Genomic DNA, 26,567 nt, shown 5'->3' on the forward strand with positions numbered 1-26,567 from the left:
TTTTCAACAAGCGTAAAACCAATTTAAAACAGCAGCAACCAATATCCATCAAGAGAAAGTGTCTTGAAAGAAATGGGCCTTTAGATCCCATTTGAAGACTGTTCTGCAACCCGTTTTATGTATTACATTTTTATCTGGCTGTTAAGTCAGCATATGTGTTTCTCCACCCAACCAACCCATTTTATATTCACAACAACACTGTGAGGTACATTAGGCTGATAGACGGAAATGTTCACCCAGTGGGCTTTGGGACTGAGTGGTGATTTGAATTGGGTTTAACTGACCTTGGCCGTTTCTACACCTGCCTTTTTCCCCAGGATTGTCCCTGGATCATTCCTGTGCATCCAAATGCCACACAGGGGATCCTGGGAGCAGGCAGGGACAATCCCTCCATTTTCCTGGGGTAACCCTTAGGTGTACAAAGGGCCCTTGTGTGATCTTTAACCAGGGGGCTCAAATGTGTAGCCTGTGGGCACCTCGCTTGGCGCTTGCCCGGCTCGCTGCAAAATGAAGTGCAGGCCTCCAACCCAATCTTTATTTACAATGCCTTAGGGCCCTGCGTGCGTGTGCGTGTGTGTGTGTGTGTGTGTGTGTGAGAGAGAGAGAGAGAGAGTGAGAGAGAGAGAGAGAGAGATATGTATATTTATGTGTGTGTTTCTCAGAGAATCATTCAGTTTGCTTTCTGTGAAATGTGTTCTTTTTTTTCAAGTCTTTTTCTTCAAGTCTTGCCATTTTATGTTCTGGGAATTGTTTAAAAAATATTATTTTTTGGTGACTGGCTACACCCACTATGGGAGCCATTTGGTGAATGTGCAAGCCCCCCCAGAGCAGTCATTTTGTGAGAGCACTCATGACACTCTCCCAAAATTCCAAATGTGCTCACAGACCCAAAAAGGTTGGGGACCCCTGCATTACACCCACATCTAAAAACAGGGGTTAACAACTAAAAACAGAACTATTGTTTTATCCTATGCATGCTGATCGACCTCAAAAAGGATACTGTCGAGCTGGAAAAGGTTTAGAAAAGGGGGCTGGAGCAACTTTCATATGATGAAATGTTAATGTTTGAGGCTTTTTAGCTTAGGAAAAAAAGGTGAGTTGGATACGGCAATGTTTTTCTCTCTCTCTCTCATATTACTAGAAACTGGGGGGTCATCCAATGAAGCTGAGAGACTCAGGACAGACGAAAGGAAATACTTCTTCACACAGTACAAGAAGTAGCGATGACAAGCATCTTACATGGCTTAAAAGAGGATTAAACAAAGTCATAATGAATAACATTATCAATGGCTACTAATGATGGCTACCTCCAATATCAGAGGCAGCGTGCCATGAACACAAGGCTGCCTCTGTGTGTGTGTGTGTGTGTGTGTACCTGGGTAAGCCACATTGAATTCAAAGGAGCTTGTTTCTCCTTAGAGCATTGCAGCTAAGATGTCTTTAACTGAGCAAAATGTGCAAGCTTTTGAGATCTCCAGATCTGTTCATCAGGCAAGAATTTACAAAAAAGCAGAATAGGAGGAGGGGTCTGCAGATATTCAAATTAGGCTCTATAGGTCATGTGATGGTTACAGGTTGGGCCTAGAGCTGCCCCTAGGGTTTCTGGGAACAAGAAAGGGAAAAACGTTAGATTCCCCCATTTTGGGAAGATGAAAACCATCTCTTACTGAGGTGTGTTTCCATTCTGGACAAAGCACACAGGAGATTTCGAAAGCTTGTGATTTTTTATTATTTATTTAATTTCTATCCCCCCTTTCTAAAGCTAGCCAAGGTCGTTTACAAAAAAAAAAAGAACATTAAAAAATCGCCTAAAAGACGTAATAAAACCTGAAAAACCTTAACAATCCATAACAACCATAATTACTTTGGCTGGCCCAACAAAAGGGCCAGCCTAAGTAATACGGGTTTTGGATTTTTTTTCCTGTCTGGTCAACCGGGTTTGTTGTGTTTTCCCACGGGGAGATTAGCACACCACGAGCGTGACCATGTCACTGAGAACGGCTGTGAAAAGCTGGCGAGGAAGCCCAGGTGGGAAACCGCTGAACTAGAACTTCTCGCCTTTCCCATGATCGCTTCCCTTGACTAATGCACAACTCATCGCGCGGGGGTAAGAAGCGGAGCAGATAAAAAGAGCGCCGTTGCCACTTCGGAGGAGGGGTTTGCTCGCCGTGGAAGGGGCGGGCGCACAGCTATAGCGGGGCTCCAGGAAGTGAAGTCAGTCCTCCGGAGAGGAGTCGGGAGGAGGCTTCGGTGGGACTGCTTTACCTGAGCTGACGCGGTCCGCCTTGCAGGGTAAGTGTATTCTCTTTTTCTCTATCTTTGGAAGTGCCCCTCTCTTCTGGCGCGCGGTGGGCGCATGTTTTGGCGATGGGCGCCTTATATTCCTTTTGTCTCCCCATTAGCTTTTTTGGTAGCCGATTGGCAATGCCTCCTCCCTAACGCAGGGGTGCAACGTGGAATGGACCCCTTTCTAGTTTTGCAGGCTTCTGAGCGGCACGGAACCCTGCAGCATTCAAACAAGCCTGGTGATAGAAACTCAGTTGCTGTAGGGTGGTCGTCTGAAACGGTGCTGGACTGCGTGTGGTTTACCTACAATTACGGCGCAATCCTATGCATGTTTAGACAGAAAAAGCCCTGCAATTTTGTAGGGTTTTTCCCCCTCTCTAAACGTGCATAGGATTGCGCCCTTAAAAATGCTTGAGGGAGAGAAGACGCTGGATGCAAACGTCCCTCTTTTCACCATGCGTCAGGCATAGTGGAGGCTTACTTGGGGAATGCCGCGGTTGCATTTCCTCGCCACCATCGGTGGAATGTCTTTCTCCCCGTTGGAGGGAGTGGTCGGTGGTGCGAAGGGAGCAGGGAAAGCTAGCTCTGAGGCCAGGAATGCTAGCCCAAGGATGGCTTGCATTTCTTGGCTTGCGTTTATTTCCTGGTGGGGATTCTAACAGTGCCAGAATCGTCGGAGGAAAAAGTTCCCGCCTCTTTGAGTGGTGGACAGTTTTGCCTGTCCAGGCCTCCAGCGGTGCTGCCTCCTCCCCACTGGAGACTGAGTGTGTGAGCTGGCAAATTTCTAGTCAAGGCGCTATTAAATGGCACCAAATAGTCAATTACTTAGTTTATGGTTATATTTTTAGTATTAGGTGGTTATCATTTGGCTTTCCTGCTGCAAGTTTTGTTAGATGTTCTTTTGTTTTCATTTGGAGGCATTTACTGGATACACATCATACACAGTTTATTTACTTACTTGTTGATGTCCCACCTTTCCTCCAAGGAGCAGAAGGCAATGTATGTGAACCTCCTCCATTTTATCCCCCAAACAACAACCCTGAGTGGTAGCTTAGCCATAAAGTCCATGGCTAGCCCAAAGTCATCCAGTGAACTTCATTGCGGAGTGGGGACTTGAACCCGGGTCCAACACTCTAGCTACTACATCACATCTTGTCATGATGTATTCATGAAATACCTATTCTCATGATGAGGACAGGGGGAGGGCATGGGAAGGTCATTCATGGTTACCTAATGGGACCAGCCAATTTGAGGGAACAGGATGCTTGCTTTTGTCAAAACCTTCAATACAGCTGACTGCCAGAGAGATGCCCACAGAAGTGCATATAGTCAGAACGGGCTTTGGGGGTGGTCTCACCTCAGGATAATCATTGAAAATATAGCTGGAAGGAGCTACTCTGTACTGTAGCATGTATCTATGATGCCCTGGCTGCTCTCCTCTTTTGGAATAGTAACTACTTAAAGAAGCGAAAGTAGAGAGTGGGAAAAAATAGTAAATTATCCCAGTGGAGGGGGGTAATCAGTGGGACCAATGCCTTTCAACGTGTTCATAAATGATCCGGAATTAGGAATTAGCAGTGAGGTGGCCAAGTGTGCTGATGACACCAAATTATTTAGGGTGGTTAAAACAAAAACGGATTGCAAAGAGCTCCAAAAGGCCACTGTGTGAACAGAATGGGTTTAGCTAAGTAAGGCAGCTGTGCTGTCTTTGTTTCTTCTGCAATGGCAAAATCACAGTTGAGGACTAGTGTCTTTTATGAGCTTCCTGTAGAGACGAATCAGGTAAGGCCAATTTGACCAAACAATAAACAGAAAGGCAGAACCATGTGTGTGCAGAGGGAGAATTAGAATCTTGGAAGGATACCATGGATGTAGTGAATCTCTTGGGCCAGATCTACACCAAGCAGGATATATCAGTTTGAAAACTGTATATGGAGTGTATCATGGGCCCCAACAGTTGTCAATCCCATTATAAACCGTTTTGATGCAGTAGTGTAGATCCTCTTGGCATACAGGCATATATTTCACCTCCCCAAAATCCTATAAACTCCATGCTAGGCCATCTGTTATCAGGAATCTGTTGGGGCACATCAGGTTTTGCTCTCCCCACAATAATGTTCTTAAATACAGTGTGGTACTTTCTACATAGAAATGCAACTATTCACTCCCTTTTTAAAGGGTGATAATATGTTAGGAACTGGCATTTCTGTATAGAATGTAGCTAGAAGTCTGTCAAGTTTCATAGGAGGAATGGAGAGTTCCTGTCCTTTGCCCAGCTTCAGTTGCTTTCATTTTGTGTCACATGCAACAGTGGCAAAAGCCTCAGTGACGAATGGGCTGGCAAGGAGATGGAGAAATGGGCTTCTATCCACTCTTCTCTGCTGGCCACAAGTGAGGCAGCATGAGGTTTTTGTACTGATGTTCAGTGGCAGAAACCCAATATAAATGGGTTGCTTTGCTTGTGAAGTGTGCGCATCTCTGCAAAATGCAGGCAAGAGGAGATTGGGGAAGGATCTCTTTCATCTGTTAGCTTATATTTTAAATCGGGTGGGCCACTTGCAGCCCCCCAGATGTTTTGGCCTACAACTCCCATGATCCCTCACCATTGGCTATGTCAGCAAGGGCTGATGGGAGTGGTAAGCCAAAACATTTGGAGGGCCACAAGTACCCCGCCTCTGTTTTAAATAGACAAATGCCAAACAATGCACACCCATACCCTTTGGGCGCAACTCAAGTTGCATGTATTGTGCTTTCAATGGTTATAATTTTGAAGCATAGAACATCCTAGGTTGCGCACTTTTCAGAGTGTGATATAAGATCAAACACATCAAGAAAGTTGCAGAGTAGGAAGTGTATGTGCTTGTTGTATACATGTGGATTTGAAGACTTGTTTCATAGAAGCCTGGAATGTATACAGAAGTATACATTTTTGTGCTTGGCCTGTTGTGAGAAGTGCCTTTGCTTCATAGAGCACATGAACCATCTTCTGTAACATATCTGACTCTGGGGAAACTTGTTTTAAAGCAGAAGACAGATTTGTACATTGCTAATTGGCCGGCCCTTATCAGTCACAAAACCACCTTCTCTCCGATAAACATGCAGGCACTTGAAAGCAAAAACAAAGCAGACGGCCCAATCTGACAATGGATGGGAGCTGGTCAGTATTGAATCTGGAGGCTGTGTAGGTTTCATTATAAAAGCAAAGGTGAGGGAAGGACAGAAAACCCATACTTGCTCCTATTTGAAGGAATAGGCATACTTTTCTAACTATGTTGGTAGTGGACCTAACTTTTGCTTTGATTAAATTAATATCAGAATATTCTCATTATAAACAAGAGTTCAAGCAGGCATTTTGGCCGCTGACCCGATGGTTTGGTTGGTGAAGCCTCAATTATATTTTCCTTTTGCCATTCTAATTTGAGGTGTCTGTTGTTTGCAAGACACTTCATCTTGTCTACTGAACCAGGATTTGTTTGGGTGTGAGAATTGAAGTATTTGGTGTTCTGCACATGTGCTATGGAACTCTATTGTACTCTAAATATTAACATTCTCTTGTGGGATGATTTAGAAACAAATATTCGTTTGGAATATTGAGGGTTTGGTTTATTTATCATCTTCATTTGTTAGTCACAGCTGCTTTGAGTTTTTTGTTTGTTTACTTTTATATACCACCCCGTAGCCGAAGCTCTCTGGGTGGTTTACAAAAGTTAAAAACAGTAAACATTAAAAATATACAAAATTTAAAACCATCAAAAACATAAAAACGATAGTATCCATTTAAAAGCAACAGTTCTGGGGGCTGTTAAAAAACAAACTTAGCGTTGTTAACATTTATATTCCCCGTTTTCCTCCAAGTTGCTCAAGATACTAGTTGGGTCTGTTTGTGTAAGTATCCAGCAATTTGTGGTAAGAAGGTGCTACTTTGCTCACATTTAAAATACCTACTTTAAAATAGTACCATTGAATTTTTTGACCAAAAAAATATTATAAAAGTCACCTCAACTGCTTTTCTATGCCATTTTTAAGATAGAGTCCGCCATTTTGAAAGATGGCCACCATATTGATTTCTAATTGATTTTTTTGGGGGGTCCCTATCTTAAATGACTTATATAGGTGAGCAAAGTAGCACCTTCTTACCACAAATTGCTGGATCTTAATGATTTAAGCCCCCACTACACCATACATGGGTCCTCCTTTCCATTTTATCCTTACAACAACCCTGTGAGGTAGGGTAGGCTGAGAGTCATTGACTGGCCCAAAGTCACCCAATGAGCTTCATGGCGGAGTGGGGAGTAGAACCCAGATGTCCCAAGCCTCAGTCCAACACTCTAGCCACTACACCATACTGCCTCTCCAGTGTGTATCTATTTCTGATTTCCATGGGCAGGGGTGGTTTCGAAATCTTGATTTCTAAATATTCTGTATTAATATGTACTATTCTGTTGAGGTCTTCAGACTGTTCTTTCTGTCTAGTGTTTGTACCTTTTCTCCTGCTTTTTGCTATTTTATTTCTGTGGGATAGCAGCTGGCAACTATGAAGGAAGGCTGGGGTCCACCCAACCTCCCTGCAAGGTAGGCTCTGGACCAATCGTCTGATTACCCAGATCTCCACCTCCCTAACCCCATACCAAGATGGTATTAACCAGCCCTTCGGAGAATAACCACACACACCACAGACTAAGGACTGAAGCCGTTTTATTAACACACACTAAACCTAACACGTAAGGCTCCAGTCGAAAGCACACGCAATGCACAGACAAGGGAATGTAAAGGGAAGGGAGAGAGAGGGGGTGATGAGGGAAGAGGATTTGGGTAAGTTTAGCAGTAAACACAAAAATTAGCCCACTATAAATCACACCTCAAAGGTGGCTAGTCATCCCTGGAGCATCCAGGCACTTAAAACACAAAAAAACTTTCAAAAACCGAGCAGTAACCCAGCTCGCCGGGGATCTTCCGTTCCACACGCATTTAGTTCCAGGAAGATGGCTGGTCCCTGGTTGTCCACTCCTTTATCCCTTTTTGGACCAGCCGGAACCATGACTCATGCTAGCCAATCCCAGGCTCCACTCGGGCCTTCGGGCCTTCTCCCTTTTGAAAGGGAGCCTTTCTTGCCAAGCGTTTTCCCCACAGCTGAAACTAGTCCATGCTAATTGCCCTTGGCCTTGGGCCTAGCTGGTAACTACCCAGGTGCTGTCTTCTGGGAGAAGTGCCTAATGAGCTGTTTTTCTAAGATGGTCCTTGAGAGCGGTTTGCATTAACCCCCTCAGTCCAGAAGGCGATAGCAAGACCACAGCCATCTTGGCCAATGTTCACAGCAACTATCTACCTGAGGTAAAAAGATTCAGACCATATGAGTTTTTGGAGAGTTGCCCACCTCAGGCTGTCTTATCAACTGGCCTTTTTGTGCAAACACCAACCCACACAGTTTGTGGAAGCTGCTGCTGTGGATATCCTCAGAGATGTAAACTATTTGGAAATTTTGAAGCCATTGACAACACCTCCCATCTCCCCCTCCCCCCCCCCCGGGGAGAACGGGAAAACATGCAATATTTTTTTTTCTCATCAAACCTAATTAACAACATAAAATACATCATTTATTACTTAACATATATAATAGTACTATTTGGCATATTTATAAAATTTACTCAGCAATTTTATTTAAATATTTTTAGGTCACCTCTTACCAGGCTTTGCATGTTTACTCAGAGGTAAGACCCCCTGTATTTAGTGGAGCTTATTCCTGGGTAAGTGCACACAGGAAAAGTATAAATGCCTAAAGGTGCAATCCTATCCATCCTTAAACAGGAAAAAAAGGCCTACAACTCCCAGCGTGCGCCAACCAGCCATGCTGGCTGGGGAATGCTGGGAATTGTAGGATTTTTTGTATAAATATACATAGGATTGCACCCTAAGTATTCTCAACAGTTACAGTATAAAGGACAAGCATTATATATGGATATCCAGTTAAACTTTATAACTTTGAAAGCATTCAACTTTTCAGTAGTGTATGTATTATGGTGTTCGAATTCAAGTCTTCATGGTACACATTTTGAGTGAGTAAAACCTTGCCTTAAAAAGCATTTCCTTCATTTCAAAACAGGTTTGTTTGTGTTCCACTAAATTTCTGGTGGTGGTGGTTGGAAAACTGGGAAGAGGAAACCTTGGGGAAGGGGAGAAGACCCCCCCCCAATGAATTTTCAATCCCCCCTCCCCAGGCCTTAACATCTCTTATCTTTAATTGTATGGCCCACTTTATGAGCAGTTATTTTGTACAGTATAAAGTTAATCACTCCCATCTCTAAATGGCACCATGAATGATTTTTCATATGGTTGTATTCTTTAAATCTATATACTCCTTTAAAGAATCTGTTCTCAGCTTATAAAATACCAAAAAAAGCAAAAATATAACAGGCCTCTGTTGTCTCAGATGTTTTAGTATTGTTCCCTCTTGTTTTAATTATTGTTTCATATTTTAATTGAATATGTAACTTCAGTATTTTGTTGAATTATTTTTACTGTAAGGGGTCTTGACTTTTTCTGTTACTTTGATAGAAAAGTATAGTTAGACAAAAAACACACACAATGAAATGATAAGCATGCACCAATAGTATAAGAGGAAGCCTTAAGGTACTCCAAATCTTCAACTTCAGGTAGACATGAAGGCATTGTATTGTAATATAGTTGCTATCACTATGATCTCTTAGACTCTCTTGTGCCTTGAAGCAAGCAGCTTATCTTTTGCATTTCAGTTGGACCCAGAAAGTTCACCTGGGGAGCAGTATTGAAGAGCATTGATAACAGTTAGGGTGCATTACACTTTGAATATACTGCTTTTCTAGTGTTATTTCCCACTTTTTATTTCATATTAGTCAAAATACTGCAACGGATGTCATTGTGTGTGCGCTATGAGGTATAAATACGCAAGAGGGTTATAGTGTTACCGTGATGGGATTGTATTGACATGACATGAGGTGTAGATCTGGTTTCACTTTTGCTCCCTGGTGTGCTTGTCTTGGTATGGAGCAGTTGAATGAGAGAGTGTGCTGATAGATTACTCCCTTAACAAATCTGTCTTTGCTACCTGAGTCATTCTTAGCTTATTGACTTGATCATATGTTTCATTTTGGCTGTGATTATAAGTATTGTTTTAATACACTGCCATTCTACAGTGTATTAATTTAGAAGAAAGCTCTGTTTAAATTATTTTATTTACAACATTTATTAGCTACTATTCAACCATGATTATAAAAGTACAGTAAATACAATAAAATCAAATGATGGGCGTTCATGTCAGGAAGAGTGAAAATCTGTCTATATTTATATCTACATCTATATCTATATATATAAGCAGCAATCAGACTAGGATCTAAAATTTCCAAGAAAATGTGTTTAGATTCTGAATACAATTTGTGTATTTATCCAACCTTTCTATTTTGTATTTAAAAATATTTTAAGGGAGTTAAAATTGAAGGCAATTAACAGAAATTAGAAATCATAATATAAATAAGAACTACAATAACAAAGATAATAAAACAAAAGCCAAAGTAAACAATAACATATCATCATTATAATCAGGAGAAAGGGCAAGAAAAGATTAAAGACTACAGCAGCATCCAGTTCAGGCCGATTCTGAATCCCCACACCAAAAACCTTCTGAAACAGGAAGGTTTCACACCACACCGGAAAACCAGCAGCAAAGCGGGACAACATGTTTCTTGAGGAAGAGAGTTCCAAAGAGTTATTGCACCCAGGATTCAAGAAGGGACTGCCTGTGAGCTCACTGACCTTATGCCAGATAGTGACGGAACATAAAGTAGGGCCTCATCCCAGAGCTGAAGAGAACCAAGCAGTCTCATATCGGCAGGGGCAATCCTTATAAGGGTATCTGCTGAGGGGCAGTGGTAAATTCAGCTGGGGCAAAAATACTACAGATTACCCAAATCCTGCATAAGTTAAAATATCCATAAGTTACAGTATGGCACAATTCTGCAGATGTGTGCTTTGTGCCCTTAAAATAAAGAAGTCTATAAAGTCAGTTGATGATTTATGCCCACATTTCAGGTGAGGGTGTTGAGGCTGACAGCATCACTTCCTTAAAGCCACCAGGGAATTGATGGTTGTGGGGAGATTCGAACAAGGGAATTCCCAGCTCACATTCTCGGCCACTACAGTCTCTTAAGCCTGCTTAGAGTAAGGTTTGTGTTAGAATTTTATCTTATTTTACTGTTAAAAACTGAGTTCTCCCAAATGATTCCTCTCTTGAGGGTTTATTACAAATGTAAACTTGTTTGATTTATTAATGTGTTAAAATTTAATCCCACCTCCCTCCAAGAAATCTATATACCTACACGACAAAGTTATTTCAACTTTGTACTGGTTTGTCATAGCTTTATCCAAAAAGAAAGAAAAAATGGGTATGTGTCATTTGGTGAGGGTGCCTTCTCTTGGAACTACAGTTCCTTGGACAATGGAAATGACTCTTGAATCAAGAAAGTCACAGTCTTACTTTTTTAGCACCGCTGTGTAGGTATCAAAGTAATTTCTTTGAGCATGGGTTTCACTGACAATTACCCAGTGTTAAAAACAAGAGTATTTGAGAAACAGTGGATATCAAGTTCACAATAAACTGAAGTCTGGTTGGGATCAAAGGGATTAGAATTGGCAATCTCCCTAAACCCATTACTACCTAGTGGATCTCCTCTACCTTCCACCCTCTCAACTGTATGTGAAGCATTTTTGGGATGTTATTATATTTAGCGGTATATAAATAAATAAACTGACTAATTTCCTACCACCATCGCCATAATTGTCATTCCGTGCTCCCTCCCACTTTAGCTTAATATTCCAAACTCCAACTCATCTGTTTCCCTCCAAACATAAATTGCAAGCGTGGTCCATTACACCACCCTCTCCCCTAGAGGAATATGTCCCCACATTCTAATACATAACAAGCGTATTTCAGCTTTGTACCATTTTGTTACAAGAACATAAGAGCTGTATTTGATTGGATCTCACACATATCGGGGTCTAGAATTCTGTTTCAGTGGCCAACCAGATGTCTGTAGGAAACCCTCAAGTAGGACATGGGGGAAATAGCACTTTGACCAGTAACTGATGTTCAGAGCCTCTGATATTTTTAAATATTATTTTATTTACTACATTTCTATACCTCCCAATAGCCAAAGAACAATGAATTTGAGGCGCACTTTGTGAGGCACTTGCGTAGGTCTTCGCATGCTTTACAACTGCCTCCTTGCAAAAGGAATGATGTTCACCTGAAGCTTGTTCATGGTGTTGTGTATGTTTCTTGCTGCTGATCCAATTCCTGGATACCTCCGATCCTGCCACTATCCAGTGCCTCAGTGCTTGAAGGGTTATTTTTATCCTTACTGCACCTCCGTTTCCTTTCACTAGTGCGTTCCCCTGTTCATGGACTTGATTTAGTGTCCTAGAGGAGAATGGGCACTTTGTTTTACGTGTCACAAACCTGTCCAGAGCAGAACCTTTGGAATGCAGCAGGCTGCAGGCTGCATCTATGGTAAATAGTACACATCTCTTATGTTAACATGATCAAAGCTTATAAACGGCCATAAAATTTGCACAAGTGATTTCAAGCAGCGTCCAAGTCAATACAAGAGATTACTTAAATTATATTAAGCAACTAAGCATCTAGTGCCTGAATTTGTGTCTTCTTTTTTTCCTCCTCTATCCCAATCCCCTTTCCTTTTGCGTCATGTTTTTTGTTTGTTTTTGTTTTGTTTAGATTGTAAGCTTGTGGGCAGGGACTGTCTCAAAATAAAATGTTTGTAAGCTGCCTTTTTGGCTAAAGGGTGGGATAAACGTGCTATAATAATCATTAAGAACATAAGTGCCGTGCTGGATCAGACAAAGGGTCCATCTTGTCACAAAGCAGGATATGATGCAACAGCACCCTCCCACCCATGTTCCCCAGCAACTGGTGCACATAGGCTTACTGCCTTGGATCCTGGGAGTAGCACATAACCATCAGGGCTAGTAGCCATTGATAGCCTTCTCCTCCAGGAATTTATCCAACCCCCTTTTAAAGCCATCCAAATTGGTAGCCATCACTACAACTTGTGGTACTGAATTCCATAGTTTAATTATGCACTGTGAAGAGGTACTTCCTTTTATTTGTTCTGAATTTCCCACCAATCAACCATGACATGACACCAGGTTCTAGTGTTATGGGAGAAAGACAAAAACGTGTCCCTATCCATATTCTTCACACCATGCATAATTTTGTTCACCTCTATGTTGCTCTTGGGTACAGGACTTCTAGTACAACAGCATTAGTGTTCGTTTTCATAATGAGTTTTCCAGGGAATCCCATCGTGCCAGCCAATTCTGTTAGGGTTTGCTAGAGGTCCCTTGGGTTAGTGCGCTGTAATTTACTTGACCACTTGTGTTGACTTGGATACTACTCTCTGTATATTAAAAACGTGTCCCATTTATCCCCTCCCCTCAATAAGCTCATCAGCCCCCCATCTCTCTGCTCTGCAATTAGCACCTCTCCACTCAATGGCTAAATTTGACCACTCCCCCAAACAACCAAGCCCCTCTAAGTCAAACCAGCTCTAAAGCAAAACTCAGAGTTTCAAAACTCTTTCTGGTGTGGAGAGCGAGGGATGTTGCGTGCGGGGAGGGGGGGGGGACACTGAAGAGAACAGAAGCTGTTGAGGAGAGGGAGAAAAGGGACCTTATTAGCAATGTAAAAGCAGCAGCAGATGGGAGGGGTCATTACAGGCTCTCTGAACCATAGCGTCTAAGATTAACATGCACAGCTCAGGGGGCGGATTGGGACCTCCCTGTCATAGCACCTCATGCCAATCATGCTTGTAGAAGCGTGCCGAGTGGCCATTCCCTACCTATGGCACTAAAGCTTGTTTCACTTAAGATTGATTTATTTTGCACCCTTGCCTTTTGACCAGGAAATCTCACTCAAGGCAGCTATAGTTAAAGTATAACCAAAGATATATGGTTAAAATGAGAAAAAAAAAGTTTTAAAACAGAAGTACACTCTCATCGCTCTCCAAGTTTCATTATTTTAACCTGATGTGTATACAATGTTAGACTTAACTATTTTGTTACAGGTGATTTCCATTTATTTATTTAAAACATTTCTTGGCTGCTTTTCAGGGCAGAGGCCCTCACAAGAGAGCTTACAACAATAAGATACCGTAAAAACAGTTAAAATATTAAAAGCGATAAAATATAAACACAATAAAATACCAATAAAAACCATAAAAGCTAACAATAAAACCAGCAATAACAACAATGGCAGTAGCAGGAACAATAGTAGTCAAATCATGAGAAGGCCACAGTTAAATAATATGTTTTAAGGCCTTCTTAAAAGCCTACAATGATAGAGTATGGCAGATCTCCGATGGGAGCTTATTCCAGAGATGTGGGGCTACTGCAGAGAAGGCCTTCTCCTGTGTGATCACCCACCTAATTGCTCTCATGGGTGGGCAAATGAGAAGGGCTTCTCTTTCTGATCTTAAAGTGGGTACAGGCTGATATGAGTGAAGGAAGTCGTTCAGAGAACTTGGTCCCAAACGGATTAAGGCTTTAAAAGTCAAAAACAGCATTTTGAATTGGGCTCAGAAACACCCTGGTAAGGAGTGCAGCTGGCGCTATCCAAGATCATGCATAATAACAGCTTGAGCCGCAGACCAATAATTCTTTCCTGTGGTTGGGTTTTTTCCCCCAGGTTAAAACTATTTGTTTTGATCACTCCTGGTGATTTCCTACTTCTCTGGGGTTTCCCCTGTAGAGTTCATTGTTGAGAGTTTGTACTTCCTAATAAAACGTTCGGTCTTCATGGTTGATCTTGCCTCAGCTATGCTTAAACTGCTCTGGCAAGAGGCAGCAAGATGTACAGAAGAGGGTAGGGCAAACATTTCAGTGTTTTCACATGGAGGACAGTTCTATTTATCTTCAAAAAAAGAAAGAAAGGAAAAGGCGAGTTTTCTGAGTTTCCTGTTCCAAGATAAAAGGGAGAGTGGAAAAAGAAAACAGTTAAGTTGGGATTTATCCTAAGTAAATATCACTGCATAAAAACTATTATCGTTCGCTATGGCAAATCTATTTTTGAATATGAGTCAGCAGAGCGATGTGACTGCAAAAAAGGCCAGTTCAAGTTTAGGTTGCATCAATAGAAGTACAGTTGCTAAATCACTGGAAGTATAAGTTCCACTCTACTCCATGCTGGGCAGACCTCATTTCGAATACTATCACCACTCTTTAAGAAGGATTCATATAAATTGGAAGTAGTTCAGAGAAGGGCAACAAGGAACTAGAAACTAAGTCCTATGAGGAAAGATTGAAGGAACTAGGTAGAGTTTGGTTGAACATCAGGAAAAACATCCCAGTAGTCAGAGCAGTCAGACAATGCAACCAATTGCCTAGCAAATGATGGATAGCCATCTGTCAGGGGTGCTTTAAACTAGGGATGTGCAAGATTTGGCCTTGACTTTGGATGTCCGAGACTTCGGCGGCCGTTTCACAGGGTAGCAGCCAGGTCCTGCACAGGGAAGAAAAATCTGCAACTCCCAGCATGCCTTGGCAGGGAGGGAAGGACCTACTGGGGTCGGGGAGTAAAGGGTGCTTGTGGCCTTGCCGCTGCTGATCCTGTTGGATCGCACACACGGCCACACAAGACCCTGCATGGCTCTCTGCAAGGTCCAGGAGTGCCCCACAGCCACCTGCACACCTTGGGAGCCACCAGCTCTTGCCAAGGCTGGGTCTGGATTCCTGCACTGACCAGGGGATTGGTCTCAATGGCCTAAATGTCCCCTTCCAACTCTTATGATGCTATTCTTGGGAGCAGTATTAAAGCAAGGCTTTGCATGTCCTCTGCAAGTTGGATAGAGGAGGGACCCTGAATATTTAGGAGAGAGGAGGCTTTTCATTGATGAATGTGAGGAGATATGCAATTTATTTATTTATATTATCATCATCATTATAATCACCATCATCATTTTATATTACCCTTCAATCATATTCCCAGGGTTATTTACAAAAAAGAGTAAAACAATTGTAAATTGAGAAATTGTCCTGGGCACCACCACAAAATGGCTGCCATTGTAGGTGTGGCAAAGGATAAGTAACCTGCCCCACAGACTGAGCACAAGGCTGAGGTGGGGGTCTGAGTTCCAACACAGTAATGAACTCCTTTGAACCCTTAGTTTTCTGCACCAATAGAAATGTCCTTTACAGCAATCTCAGCTGCCAGTAAAAAAAAATCCAGAAATTTTGAGGCCAACAAAAAAAATCATTTTTTCCCTGTTGATTTTCTTTCCCAGAAACCCCCACCTCCCTGGAAATTTTTGGAGAAAATTGAAAAACAAACTTTTTTGCTTTTTTAGCAATCTTTGCAGCTCTAAAGTCACTTTATTGTTTTAAGGCAGCCTTCTGCAACCTAGTGGTCTCCAGATATTTTGGACTTCAGCTCCCATCAGCCTCAGACAGCATGGCTAATGATCAGGAATGTTGGGAGTTGTAGTCTGAAACATTTGGAGGCAGCAGGTTGAAGAATGCTGCTTTCTGTTTCTAAAGTTATTTTATGTATAACTTACTTTTCTCATAAAAATAATTGTTATATTTTAAAACTTTTAAAAATAAACTCAGTAAATTTGGAATTATTGCCTGAATAGATTATAACTATATTAAATGGCTGCTGCAACATAAGAAGCACATGACTTTATAGAAAAAAAACCTCCCAAACTGGCAATACACAGTGGTCACTCTACTCACATATTGGGAAACTGAGCATAAATATCTATCAGTAAAATCAGTGTTGTTATTGCATTGATTTTAGAAATCATTTGTGGGGGAGTAACATTTGGGCAGCAATATATAAACACTTGGTCTTAAATTCTAAAAGAAAATATTTCATAATTCAATATTTCTATTTTTTTGAGAAAAAAACAAAAATAGTCCTTGGGGGAAAATGGGGGAAGGAGTTACCCCCCAAAATATTCCATTCTCCCCCCCCCCCCCGGGCCTTCACATCCCTACTCCTAAGTAACAAGGAAGTAACAAATTGGGAATAAATATGGCGGTCTTGGCCCTTGCTTGGACTCCTTAACGAATTTTGGCCCTTAAAAGAGCATTTACCTTGCTGACTGCTGGTGGTGTCAGACATGTGGTATGAATATTGAATGCATGGAAACAGATGTTTGGCTCCAGAACCATTCTAGTCTGCATTTCTGCACATAGGCACTTGGTTTCATTTTGTACAGTGATATGGGTGGAAAATCATGAACTGGAAAAGACTGGGATCTGATTTAGCATGTCTGTTTTAAAAGAAATTGGTTTCATTTACTAAATATAACGCATGTTAGCTTTAAAGTACTAATATCACAAATGTTTTCCCCCCAATAACAAAAGGTAGATGAATAGAGAAAGCTTCAATAAAACCAATTTGAGACTACAAACCTATATACACTTACCTGGAAGTAAGTCCTAGTGAGCATAGTGGGGCTTATTTCTGAGTAAACATGTATAAGGTTGGACTGTAAATGTGTTTGAATGTTACATTCAAACAAATGCACAGCTTTACTTGGAAATTTTGTATTAGAATACCTGGAAAGAGTTTAGGATTATGACGAATAGCATAAATTTCCTTACATTGTTACATTTTAAGGGGGGAAATGAAAGCACTGAGACCTATTAACTTAATAATTTTGTCATGTAAAAAGAAAACCTAGGTATTTATTAAATACGTATACTTCCTAGGAATAGTCATCTGTAAAATGATAATTATAACTTTCAATGTGTCCAGCTTGGTGGTGGTTGTATCCATTCATTATATTATGAATTAACATTACAAAGTGGCCATGTTCTGACGTCACTTTAAGCCATGATGGGTTAATAAGCTACACACTGTAGTTTATTTTGAAAATAATTACTGTTATCCCCCACACGATCAGACAAATAAGCTACTGTGTGTAGTTTATTACGCTACCGTGCCTAGTTTATTAAGCTACTGTCCATAATCTGAGTCATCCCCTACCCCTGTCCTGCTGCAGTCCTCCTGCCCCAGCAGTGCCACTGTTTGACCCATTGACGCCATTGCAGCAGCCTGTTTTAACCTGCCACAATATCCCAATGAAAGGGGAGAGGCTCATTCAGCACTTCCAGCATCATTCTCCGACAAGGGAGAGATGGCTCTGAACCGCTGAGAGTGTGCAGAAATGGGACCAAACTTCATACACAGTCTCACCTAGTCAAGAGGCACCCATTGCACCATCAAACCCCTGCACAATTACACACATACCGTATTTCTTCGATTGTAAGACGCACACTAATTTCAGTACCACGAACAGAAAAAAAACACCTAAGACACACACGCGATTCTAAGACGCACCCCATTTTTAGAGATGTTTATATGGGGAAAAAAGTGTGTCTCAGAATCGAAGAAATAGGGTAATTGTGTGAGCGAAAACCCTGGGTGCACCAAAAAGGGGTGTCGCAGAGAAGCCCTTGGAAGTTTGCAGGATCAGGAGCAAACATACTGCTTCCCCTAGCAGGGATGCACACGAGGCCCACAGAAAAACACAGCAGCAGAAAACGTTCCACCCCTCTTTACTGATTTTGTCATCAGTAACATTTTGTCTCCCCCCCCCCCCCGCCCCAATCAAAATATTGTAATAGAGAGTCGAAATGGTATGACGCATCCTTTAGACATAGCTTTGGAAGTATACGATCTTTTGCCATCCACTGTATTTGTGCCAGTCTTCCCCTGTCTAGGGGATTCTGGGAATTGTAGTCCAATACATCTATAGAGCACCTGGTGGGTGAGAGCTGGTCTCTGCTAAAGCAAAACATCTCGGGATTCCTGTAGAGGGAGCTCCAGGCACTTAGAAAGCAGCTGAACAACCTGGCTATTTATCTTCAATCTTATAGTTTTTCCCCCCTTTATAAGTTTCTGTAAAAATTTTGCAGAGTTGTGATCTTCTGAAAAGTATTTTACTCATTGTCATGGGGGTTGTGGGGTACAGCATTTTGGCAAGCAAAGTTCAAATAATTTTGTTTTATTTTTAATTATTATTTATTAATTACATTTCTATGCCGCCCAATAGCCGGAGCTCTCTGGGCGGTTCACAAAAATTAAAAACATTCAAAGTTTTAGCCACCAGCAGGAGACCAAACTGCATTTTGGCCAGAGGTCAGCACTAGCCCATGTCTAAGGGAGATGGTGATTGAGAAACTGGTCTTCTCTGAAGCGGTTCTCCAATTGTGGGTTGACCCCCAAAGTGCTGTGCACCTCACTTCCACTCTTGTAAGTTCTAGGCACCAGGTGGAAGAGATTTTATTTGTTGCAGCCTTTTTCGTTGTTGTTGTTGTTTAAAGAATTTTTATCTTGCTTGTCAACTGATAAAGGTTCCCAGAACGGCTGACAAAGGTCAGTAATAAGACAGTATTACTGTCTTAGATTGTAAGACTTCCCTCAGTCTTACAATCTAAAGACATGACACAAAAGGAAAAAAAGGAAGAGGAGAGAGGAGGAAAAAAGCATGCTCAGGCATGAGCTCTTAGTTGTACAGTTCTTATAAGGGTGCAGTCCCATGTATATGTAGACCGGGGGGGGGGGGGGCTACAACCAGGGTTCCCCAGCCAGCAATGCTGGAAATTGTAAAATGAAAATAATCTAAATATGCATAGAATTGCACCCTACGTGTTATTTCTGACAGGGTGGAAGGAAGGAAGGAAGCTCCCTAGAGTTGTTCTCTCTCTGGCTGATAGATGGAGCCAGGTTGGTTTCTGCCTTGCCATGAAGATCTCCCTGGAGAGAAAGGTGTTGCAGCCTCTCCTGGCCAATCCAAGATTTATGCTGTGTTTTATCAAATTGCTTTCAGTGCTGTCTTTTGTTGTTGTTGTTGCTTTTAAATATTTTATTTTTAGTAGTTTTGGTTACAGAGGTCAAATTTTACATCTTTTATATATACACATATATCTATACATTCCATATCAATTCAGAAACAAATTACAAGTTTCCGCCTTGGCTGAACTCCCCACCCCCACCCCCACCCATCTATGCCCCTATCTGGACAGGGATAACCTAGCTTCAGTCGTTCATGCTCTGGTAACCTCCAGATTAGATTACTGCAATGCCCTCTATGTGGGGCAGCCTTTGAAGATGGTTCGGAAGCTGCAGCTTGTGCAAAATGCAGCGGCCAGATTGATAACTGGAACCAGAAGGTTCGAACATATAACACCGATTCTGGCCCGCTTGCACTGGCTGCCTATACGTTTCCGAGCCCAATTCAAGGTGCTGGTTTTAACCTATAAAGCCTTACACGGCTTGGGACCACAATACCTGACGGAACGCCTCTCCTGACATGAACCTACCCATACGCTGCGCTCAGTATCTAAGGTCCTCCTCCGAGTGCCTTCACCAAGGGAAGCTCGGAGGATGGCAACAAGGGAGAGGGCCTTTTCAGTGGTGGCCCCCCAATTATGGAATGATCTCCCTGATGAGGCTCACCTGGTGCAAAATTGTTATCTTTTCGGCACCAGGTCAAGATTTTTCTCTTCTCCCAGCTTTAAACAGCATTTAACAACATATGCTAAGGTGTTTTTTTTTTTTTAATGGACCCCAGAACTGTTCTTGTTTAATTGGATACTGTTGTTTTATTCTGTTGTTGATTTTAAATTTTTGATGATTTTAAATTTTGTATACTTTTTAATGTTCACCGTTTTTAACTTTTGTAAACCGCCCAGAAAGCTTCAGCTATGGGGCGGTATATAAATAAAACAAATAAATAATAAATACCAATTATCAATGTGAAGCCCTTTGCCACCTTCCAGTGCCTGGCAGTCAACCCTCTTGCCACCAGTAAAAGGTGGTCTATTAAGTCCTTGTCTAATAGTTTATTGTCTTGTCCTTTATATAAATTTAACAGTGCTAGGTGGGAGGATGGACAAACCCATTGTCCAATTATTGAGCTAATCTCCTGGAACACGTTGTTCCAGAAAATATTCACTTTTGGACATGACCACCACATATGTAAATATGTCTCGACTCCTGAATAACCTCTCCAACATTCTGGGGATGTCCCTGGGATCATCATGGATATGTTTCTTTGCATCAGATACCATCTATGTATCAATTTTAATGTTATTTCCTTGTTTTTATATGATATTGTATTAAATGGGCACCTATCCCACAGGGCATTCCAATCTTTTTCTTCAGTTCAGATTCCTAGATCAGATTCCCAGACCATCCTGAGTGGATCCTTTATACCAATTTCCTGAGTTAATATCCACTTATATAACTTTGAGCTCAAACCTTTTGTAATTCCTTTGTAACCCACCATCTCTCTTGCCAATGCTGTTGGATTCCTAGTAAATGCAGTTTGTAATTTTGGCCGAGAGAGGAGGGCCTGTGCTTGTGCAATTTTTATCCATTGTCCTTTCTCCTCTCCTAGTTTGTCTAACAGTTGTCCTGACATAATCAAATAGCCATTTTGGAAGAAATCCCTAAGGTGATAAAGTCCTTTGGTTTTCCATTTAATTTTTTCTCTGGCTGTTAATCTTTCATCAAACTCTGTGTTAGTGGTGAGTTCTCTCTCTGGTTGATGGATGGGGCCAGGCTGGTTTCTCCCTTGCCATGAAGATCTTCCTGGGGAGAAAGGTGTTGCAGCCTCTCCTGGCCAATCCAGAATTTATGCTGTGTTTTATCCAATTGCTTTCAGTGCTGTTTTTAGTGCTGTCTTTTGTTGTGATTGTATTTATTGGCACACTTTGTTGTTTTATTGTGTGAAGCATATTGAAATTATATATAAAAAGCAGGATACAAATATATTAAATTAATTAGCAAATTCAAGGTGAGGTGGTTTGAAGATTAAAAGTAGAGCATCCCTGATTGGCGCTGGCAGCGGGGGAGTTGATTCCAACCTTTCCCTTCTTGCAAATGGAGTGTCCTCACCCATCTTTCCCAGTATTGTCTGGTTTGAGTGACAGCAGCCAGCCAAAGCTACCTAAAAGCGCAAAAGTAGCAATGCCAGGAATTGAATTTATGTCCTTATACATGCAAAGCATTTGCCTTACAACTGATCTAAGGGTCCTTCTCTTTCTGGTGAGAGCTGCCTCCTTTCGTACTCCCAGGGACAGAACCTGGAGATGGCTTTGGGAGGGACTGATTAATTATTGTATCTGAGTTCTGTCCCATTATCTTCCACCACCACCACCCCCAACCCACCTATCAGCCATTTCACCATGTAACTTATTGTCTATGATCACCAGAGGGTTTGGGTGACTTCAGGGCATACTGATAAGCTTGAGTCACTGGGAAGACATTAAACCAAAGAGATCCATAGATTCACTCGTAATTCTCCTTTTACAGGTAGAGGATCTGTGACCTCTGAAGTTTAAGGATAACCTGCTTCCCTTCTTTCAGCAGCTACGATGAATAAGGTTGGATCCAAAATTACTTACAAATATGGTGTTGGTTTTACCTTTTGAAGAAATGCCTAGAAAAGTTCGCTTGAGACACATTTTATCTTTCTCATTCCCTCTATTGCCAGTGTTTAGACTGTGAGTGTCATTACTTATATAGCTAAAACTGCAACACCCACGCACATGAGAGAGGTATTAACAGGCCTGGGGGAAGTACCAAAAATCCCTTGGGTTACCCGCCTAAAGGGAGGTAGCCAAAAAACAGCCAGCTCAATGAAGGCTCATTATGCCCAGTGCACTTGTGGGGTAGGGAGGAATGGGACAGAAAACGAAGTTTGGAGAGGGGGGATGGAACGGAACATCTGGAATCCTGGGCAGTAATACTCCACACTGCAACATTTTGTTGCAGATCACGCTTGTAGAAGCCTATTCTTGCCTCATTCCCTTTTCGTAGAAGTGCTAAACTTTAGCTATGTCTAGGCAACTTTGATTATACACATGTCACTCTCAGAGAGAAATCAGGGATGCTACTAAAAAAGACTTTAATAGGATTTTTGCTGATAGCCAAATTATTAATAGCCAGATGCTGGAAAAACACAACAGGATTGACAATACAAAAAATGCTACAATATAGCATGGGAGCTTGCATTATCAGAAAAACTAACACAAAAAATGAGAGTGTTGAAGGGACAGAAAAAGTGGAAAACATTCACTGCTGATTGGTGTAACTTTATTACATACACAAATCAAGATGATGCAACGGTACAAGTCCCAGCTGCCTTTCAAAATTTGTAGTTTCAATGAAAAAAAAGTATATTGATAACAAATTGAATTTAACTGCGTGAGCTGAAAATTATTACTTTGTATATTTCTGTATTTTTCTTGCTGAAGTTGAAGAACATCATAACAAAATGTATTATATCTTGTATGGTTTGGTATACTTACCCATGAAGTTGTGTTAAAATTGCTTGCAAAGTTTTAATATTGAAAATAAAAAAATAAAAAATGTAAAACAAGAAAAGAAACAGGAGTGCCGTCTGGCTCACTCAGACTGGAGCACGATACAGGCATTTTCATTCCCACTTGATGTTTATCAAAATATTAAAGTTCTCCACAGTAACATTGAAGTCCTACCCATTGACCACGAGAAACCATCTGTACCTGCATTCTGGCTTTGGAGATTTTGCCAAGCATTAGCAGTTTTATCTTAAGAGATAGAAACCTATAACTGTTAAAAGAAAAATTGAGATTCTTCGAAGGGCTCAGCACTAAATTTCAAAGTTACAATTGTAGATGCTGGAGCAAAGATTGCACGTGCTGCAATTGCTATTAAAAACGAAGTTGGCTCTTTTGTCTCTGTGGGAGGTGTTAAATAAATAATTTCAAAGCCCTGCTGAGGTGTTGATTCTTACCCCTCCTCAATCCTGCAGGACCCCAAACCATAACTTATTTGCATTACATTTGCTTCTAGAATTCCGGACTTGGGCTCTTTTGTCTGTGTTTTGTCATTGTTCCTCTGTCTCATGCAGGGTGTAAATACCTATTCCAGTGGCTTGCGGGAGACCCCTGGTGCCAGTATCGTCCTCTACTACTTCCTGGAGAACTCCTCCGACTGTGGTTTTACTTCGGAGCTTTGTGCTTTGAAAAACAAATTGTTGATTCCAGAGTCACACTTTCTGGGTGATGATGATGGGGACCTTCAGACAGATGGCAACAGTTTTGGGCGAATCCCAACCAGGGAGCCAGGTAACCATTGTTTTCTGTCTCTCACCTTGCAGTGCTGGGACTTTGCTATAGAAGGAAAAAGAGCTTCCATCCATGTGGAGGGAGACCTTTGCGTGTACCTCTGAACTCACATTGCCCCCCTCCTTCATACTGATTCTGAATGTGTTGAGGGGGAGCATGGCTGGAGCATGCATCAGTGTGTGAGGGGTGTGGCTAGTGGGCACAGTCCTGCTACCCACCCCCTGAACGTATAAAGGGTTCATGTAGAAGACCTATCCAGAGCCCAATATGACCATGTTTTTTTGCAGGTTCCCTGGATTCCCTTCAAATCAATCCTAAACTTTCATTCCTTAAGAGACAGTGGAGGCTGGTGGCTCCAGTGTCAGTGGGGTGGTGGATCTGCTCCAGTTTTCAGTCAGAACTCTAAAGCAGCTATCCTAACTCTAAAGGAGCCTTGTATCTTATCTTAAATGGCTTTGTTAGAGTTCTGACTAAAATCTGGACGAGATTCAGTGCCTAACTGACATCGGAGCCACCAGCTTCTATTGCTTAGAGACTCTTTCTCCTTTTAAGATCAGTTGAGAAGATGCTGTTTGTGATTGATATTAGGACACCGCTTGTGCCTGAGGGAACTTAAGCGGACATCCTCAGCACCTGCTTCTTGCTAGCATTAAAATCCTTCACTAAAATTTGAAGATTGGATCCGGGATCTGCCTTCTCCTGATAGAAGGGGTCTGCTCATGGAAGGCACCTCTGCCTGATTGTGGGGTATACTGCCTCCCCCCATACCACACACAGGGTTGGGGGACCATTCAATAGAATCCCCCACCCCTCTGTATAACATTTTCAGGGAGCTGGAGGGGCTGCTATAGGACAGAGAGGCAGGGAAGTCAGCCTCCTCCTGTCCAGCTGCCCACAACTAAATCTGGATCTCAGCCTGAGAGTTTTCCAAAAATATTGTGAGGACTTTGGTTGCCTGGATTTTTCATGCATGTTTTAAAGCAGGTATGGGGGTCCATATTTCAGACATTTTTTTTATTCTAAGCAGATTAGAATTATGAACAAATATCTGGACATCCTATATATTGAGAGAGAGAGAGAGAGAGAGAGAGAGAGAGAGAGAGAGAGAGAGAGAGAGAGAATAACAGAGAAGTAGTGCTTTGCTTATTGTGGTCAAGGGAGATGGAGGTTTTCATTTTGTTTTTTTGCTAACTGTGACCACGCAAGTATTTTTACTTTATTTTTGCTATTGTTACATTTTTATCCTGTTCGTCCTGCAAGTTGCTCAGAGCAGCATAATTCCTCCACTTTGCAACCCCCATTTTTTCCTCGTAACAACCCTGTGAGGCATGTTCGGATGAGTGACAGTGTCTGGCTTAAAGTTCCTTAGCAAACTTTGAAGCTGCCCAGAGATTTGAACGCTGGTCACGTGATGGAGCACTCTACCCATCATGCAAAACTTGTTCTCAGTACCTGAGGCAAATCTTGCGTATCATAGAATAATAGAATAGTAGAGTTGGAAGGGGCCTATAAGGCCATCGAGTCCAAACCCCTGCTCAATGCAGGATCCACCTTAAAGCATCCCTGACAGATGGTTGTCCAGCTGCCTCTTGAATGCCTCTAGTGTGGGAGAGCCCACCACCTCCCTAGGTAACTGGTTCCATTGTCATACTGCTCTAACAGTCAGGAAGTTTTTCCTGATGTCCAGCCAGAATCTGGCTTCCTGTAACTTCAGCCCGTTATTCCGTGTCCTGCACTCTGCGATGATCGAGAAGAGATCCTGGCCCTCCTCTGTGTGATAACCTTTTAAGTATCATTGTCCTTGTCCTCCTCCTCAGCCGTGTGTTTGAAAACTGACTCTATCCTTGTCAGAGAGGCAGGTTGGGGAAGAGGATTCCATTTTGTTAAACCCACTTTTCCCATTCCTACTTTCCAATTCTGCAGACAATGAGGAAATATTTCGGCTTATTGGAGCCCAGCTGGCTGTAATTGGAGACAGACTGGCTGCTGAGATTGAGCCATCATTCGTAAACAACCTGGCGCGGCAGTTTGTGGCAGAGAACGTGCCCAAAGAGGTGAGACTGTGGGCTTGTTGAGATAATTGGGAGGGTTTCATCTCCCAAATACGTGCATCATGATTACCTTGGGGTCTTTTGGAGAGCCCTATCCCAGCAACCCAGGGGTCACCTGGTAAATGGGATTAGATGGTTACTTCAGCTTTACTGTTGGGACTAAAGAACATGTGCTTAGAGTCAGAGGAATAAAAAACAAAGCACTGTTTCTTGCTTTAGGTACTTATCCTTACTCAACATAATAGGCAGGTGTATTTTGCTATGGGATCTTCTATAATCAAGTAAGATAAAAGGCATTAAACTCTAGAGTAGAATTCCAGAGATATCTCTACTTCAGCCTCCCCCAACCTGGAACCCTCCAGGTCTTTTAGACTATAAGGCTCAGCATTCCTGACCATTGGCCGTGCTGACAGGGGCTGCTTGGAGTTGAGGTCCCAAACATCTGAAGGGCACCAGGTTGGGGAAGGCTGTTCTACATCTTGAGCAGCCCTGCCATTGAAGCCTCCATCCACCACCAACTTGTATTATTAGAGCCAACTTAGTTGTGAAATTGGCTGTGGGACAGAACAGTGTTCTAGGCAGAAGAGCTCTAAGCCAGGAGGGAATGAGATGGTTCTCCTGTAAAAAACATAAGGCAGGTCAGGTCCGGGCTTGTCTAGCCAGTACACCCTTGGGATTATCAGCAACAAAAGCCAGGAGCAGCCTGCCCCATTAGAAAAGGAGGCAGGTTTGTTCAATTTAGGCACAGACTTAACGAAGATTATGTGGTTTATATTGGGGTAGGAATCTTTTTGGGATTTGGGGAAAGTACCCAGGAGCTGGATTCCAGTGCTGGGTGGGCCACAGGCAAGAGTGGCTGAAAACATTACACGCCCCCTCCAAAATTCCATTGTTACCCATTTATAGTAGGAAGCATGCCTACTCAGAGGTAAGGATGAGCAGCCCGTTTATTCACAAGCAAGAAGGACAAGCTTCTGCATGTCTATTCAGAAGGAAGCAGGACTGAATCAATCAGCATCTTCCTCTATTTCGACAAAAGTAAACACAGAGAAAAGGGAA

General features: G+C 42.1%; 1 protein-coding gene across 1 annotated transcript in view; it reads left to right on the plus strand.

Moving 5' to 3' along the window:
• Positions 1–2,209: 2,209 nt before the first annotated feature.
• The window catches only part of BID (BH3 interacting domain death agonist), a 31,165-nt gene continuing 6,807 nt past the window's right edge, over positions 2,210–26,567 (plus strand). The window contains exons 1-4 of the mRNA XM_063134865.1: positions 2,210–2,292; positions 21,659–21,729; positions 23,241–23,457; positions 25,381–25,511. Of these exons, the coding sequence (XP_062990935.1) occupies positions 21,721–21,729; positions 23,241–23,457; positions 25,381–25,511 (357 nt within the window). The 5' untranslated portion in view covers positions 2,210–2,292; positions 21,659–21,720. The remainder of the gene's footprint in view (positions 2,293–21,658; positions 21,730–23,240; positions 23,458–25,380; positions 25,512–26,567) is intronic.

Source organism: Elgaria multicarinata, chromosome 9 (assembly GCF_023053635.1).
Source record: "Elgaria multicarinata webbii isolate HBS135686 ecotype San Diego chromosome 9, rElgMul1.1.pri, whole genome shotgun sequence".
Taxonomy (NCBI): domain Eukaryota; kingdom Metazoa; phylum Chordata; class Lepidosauria; order Squamata; family Anguidae; genus Elgaria; species Elgaria multicarinata.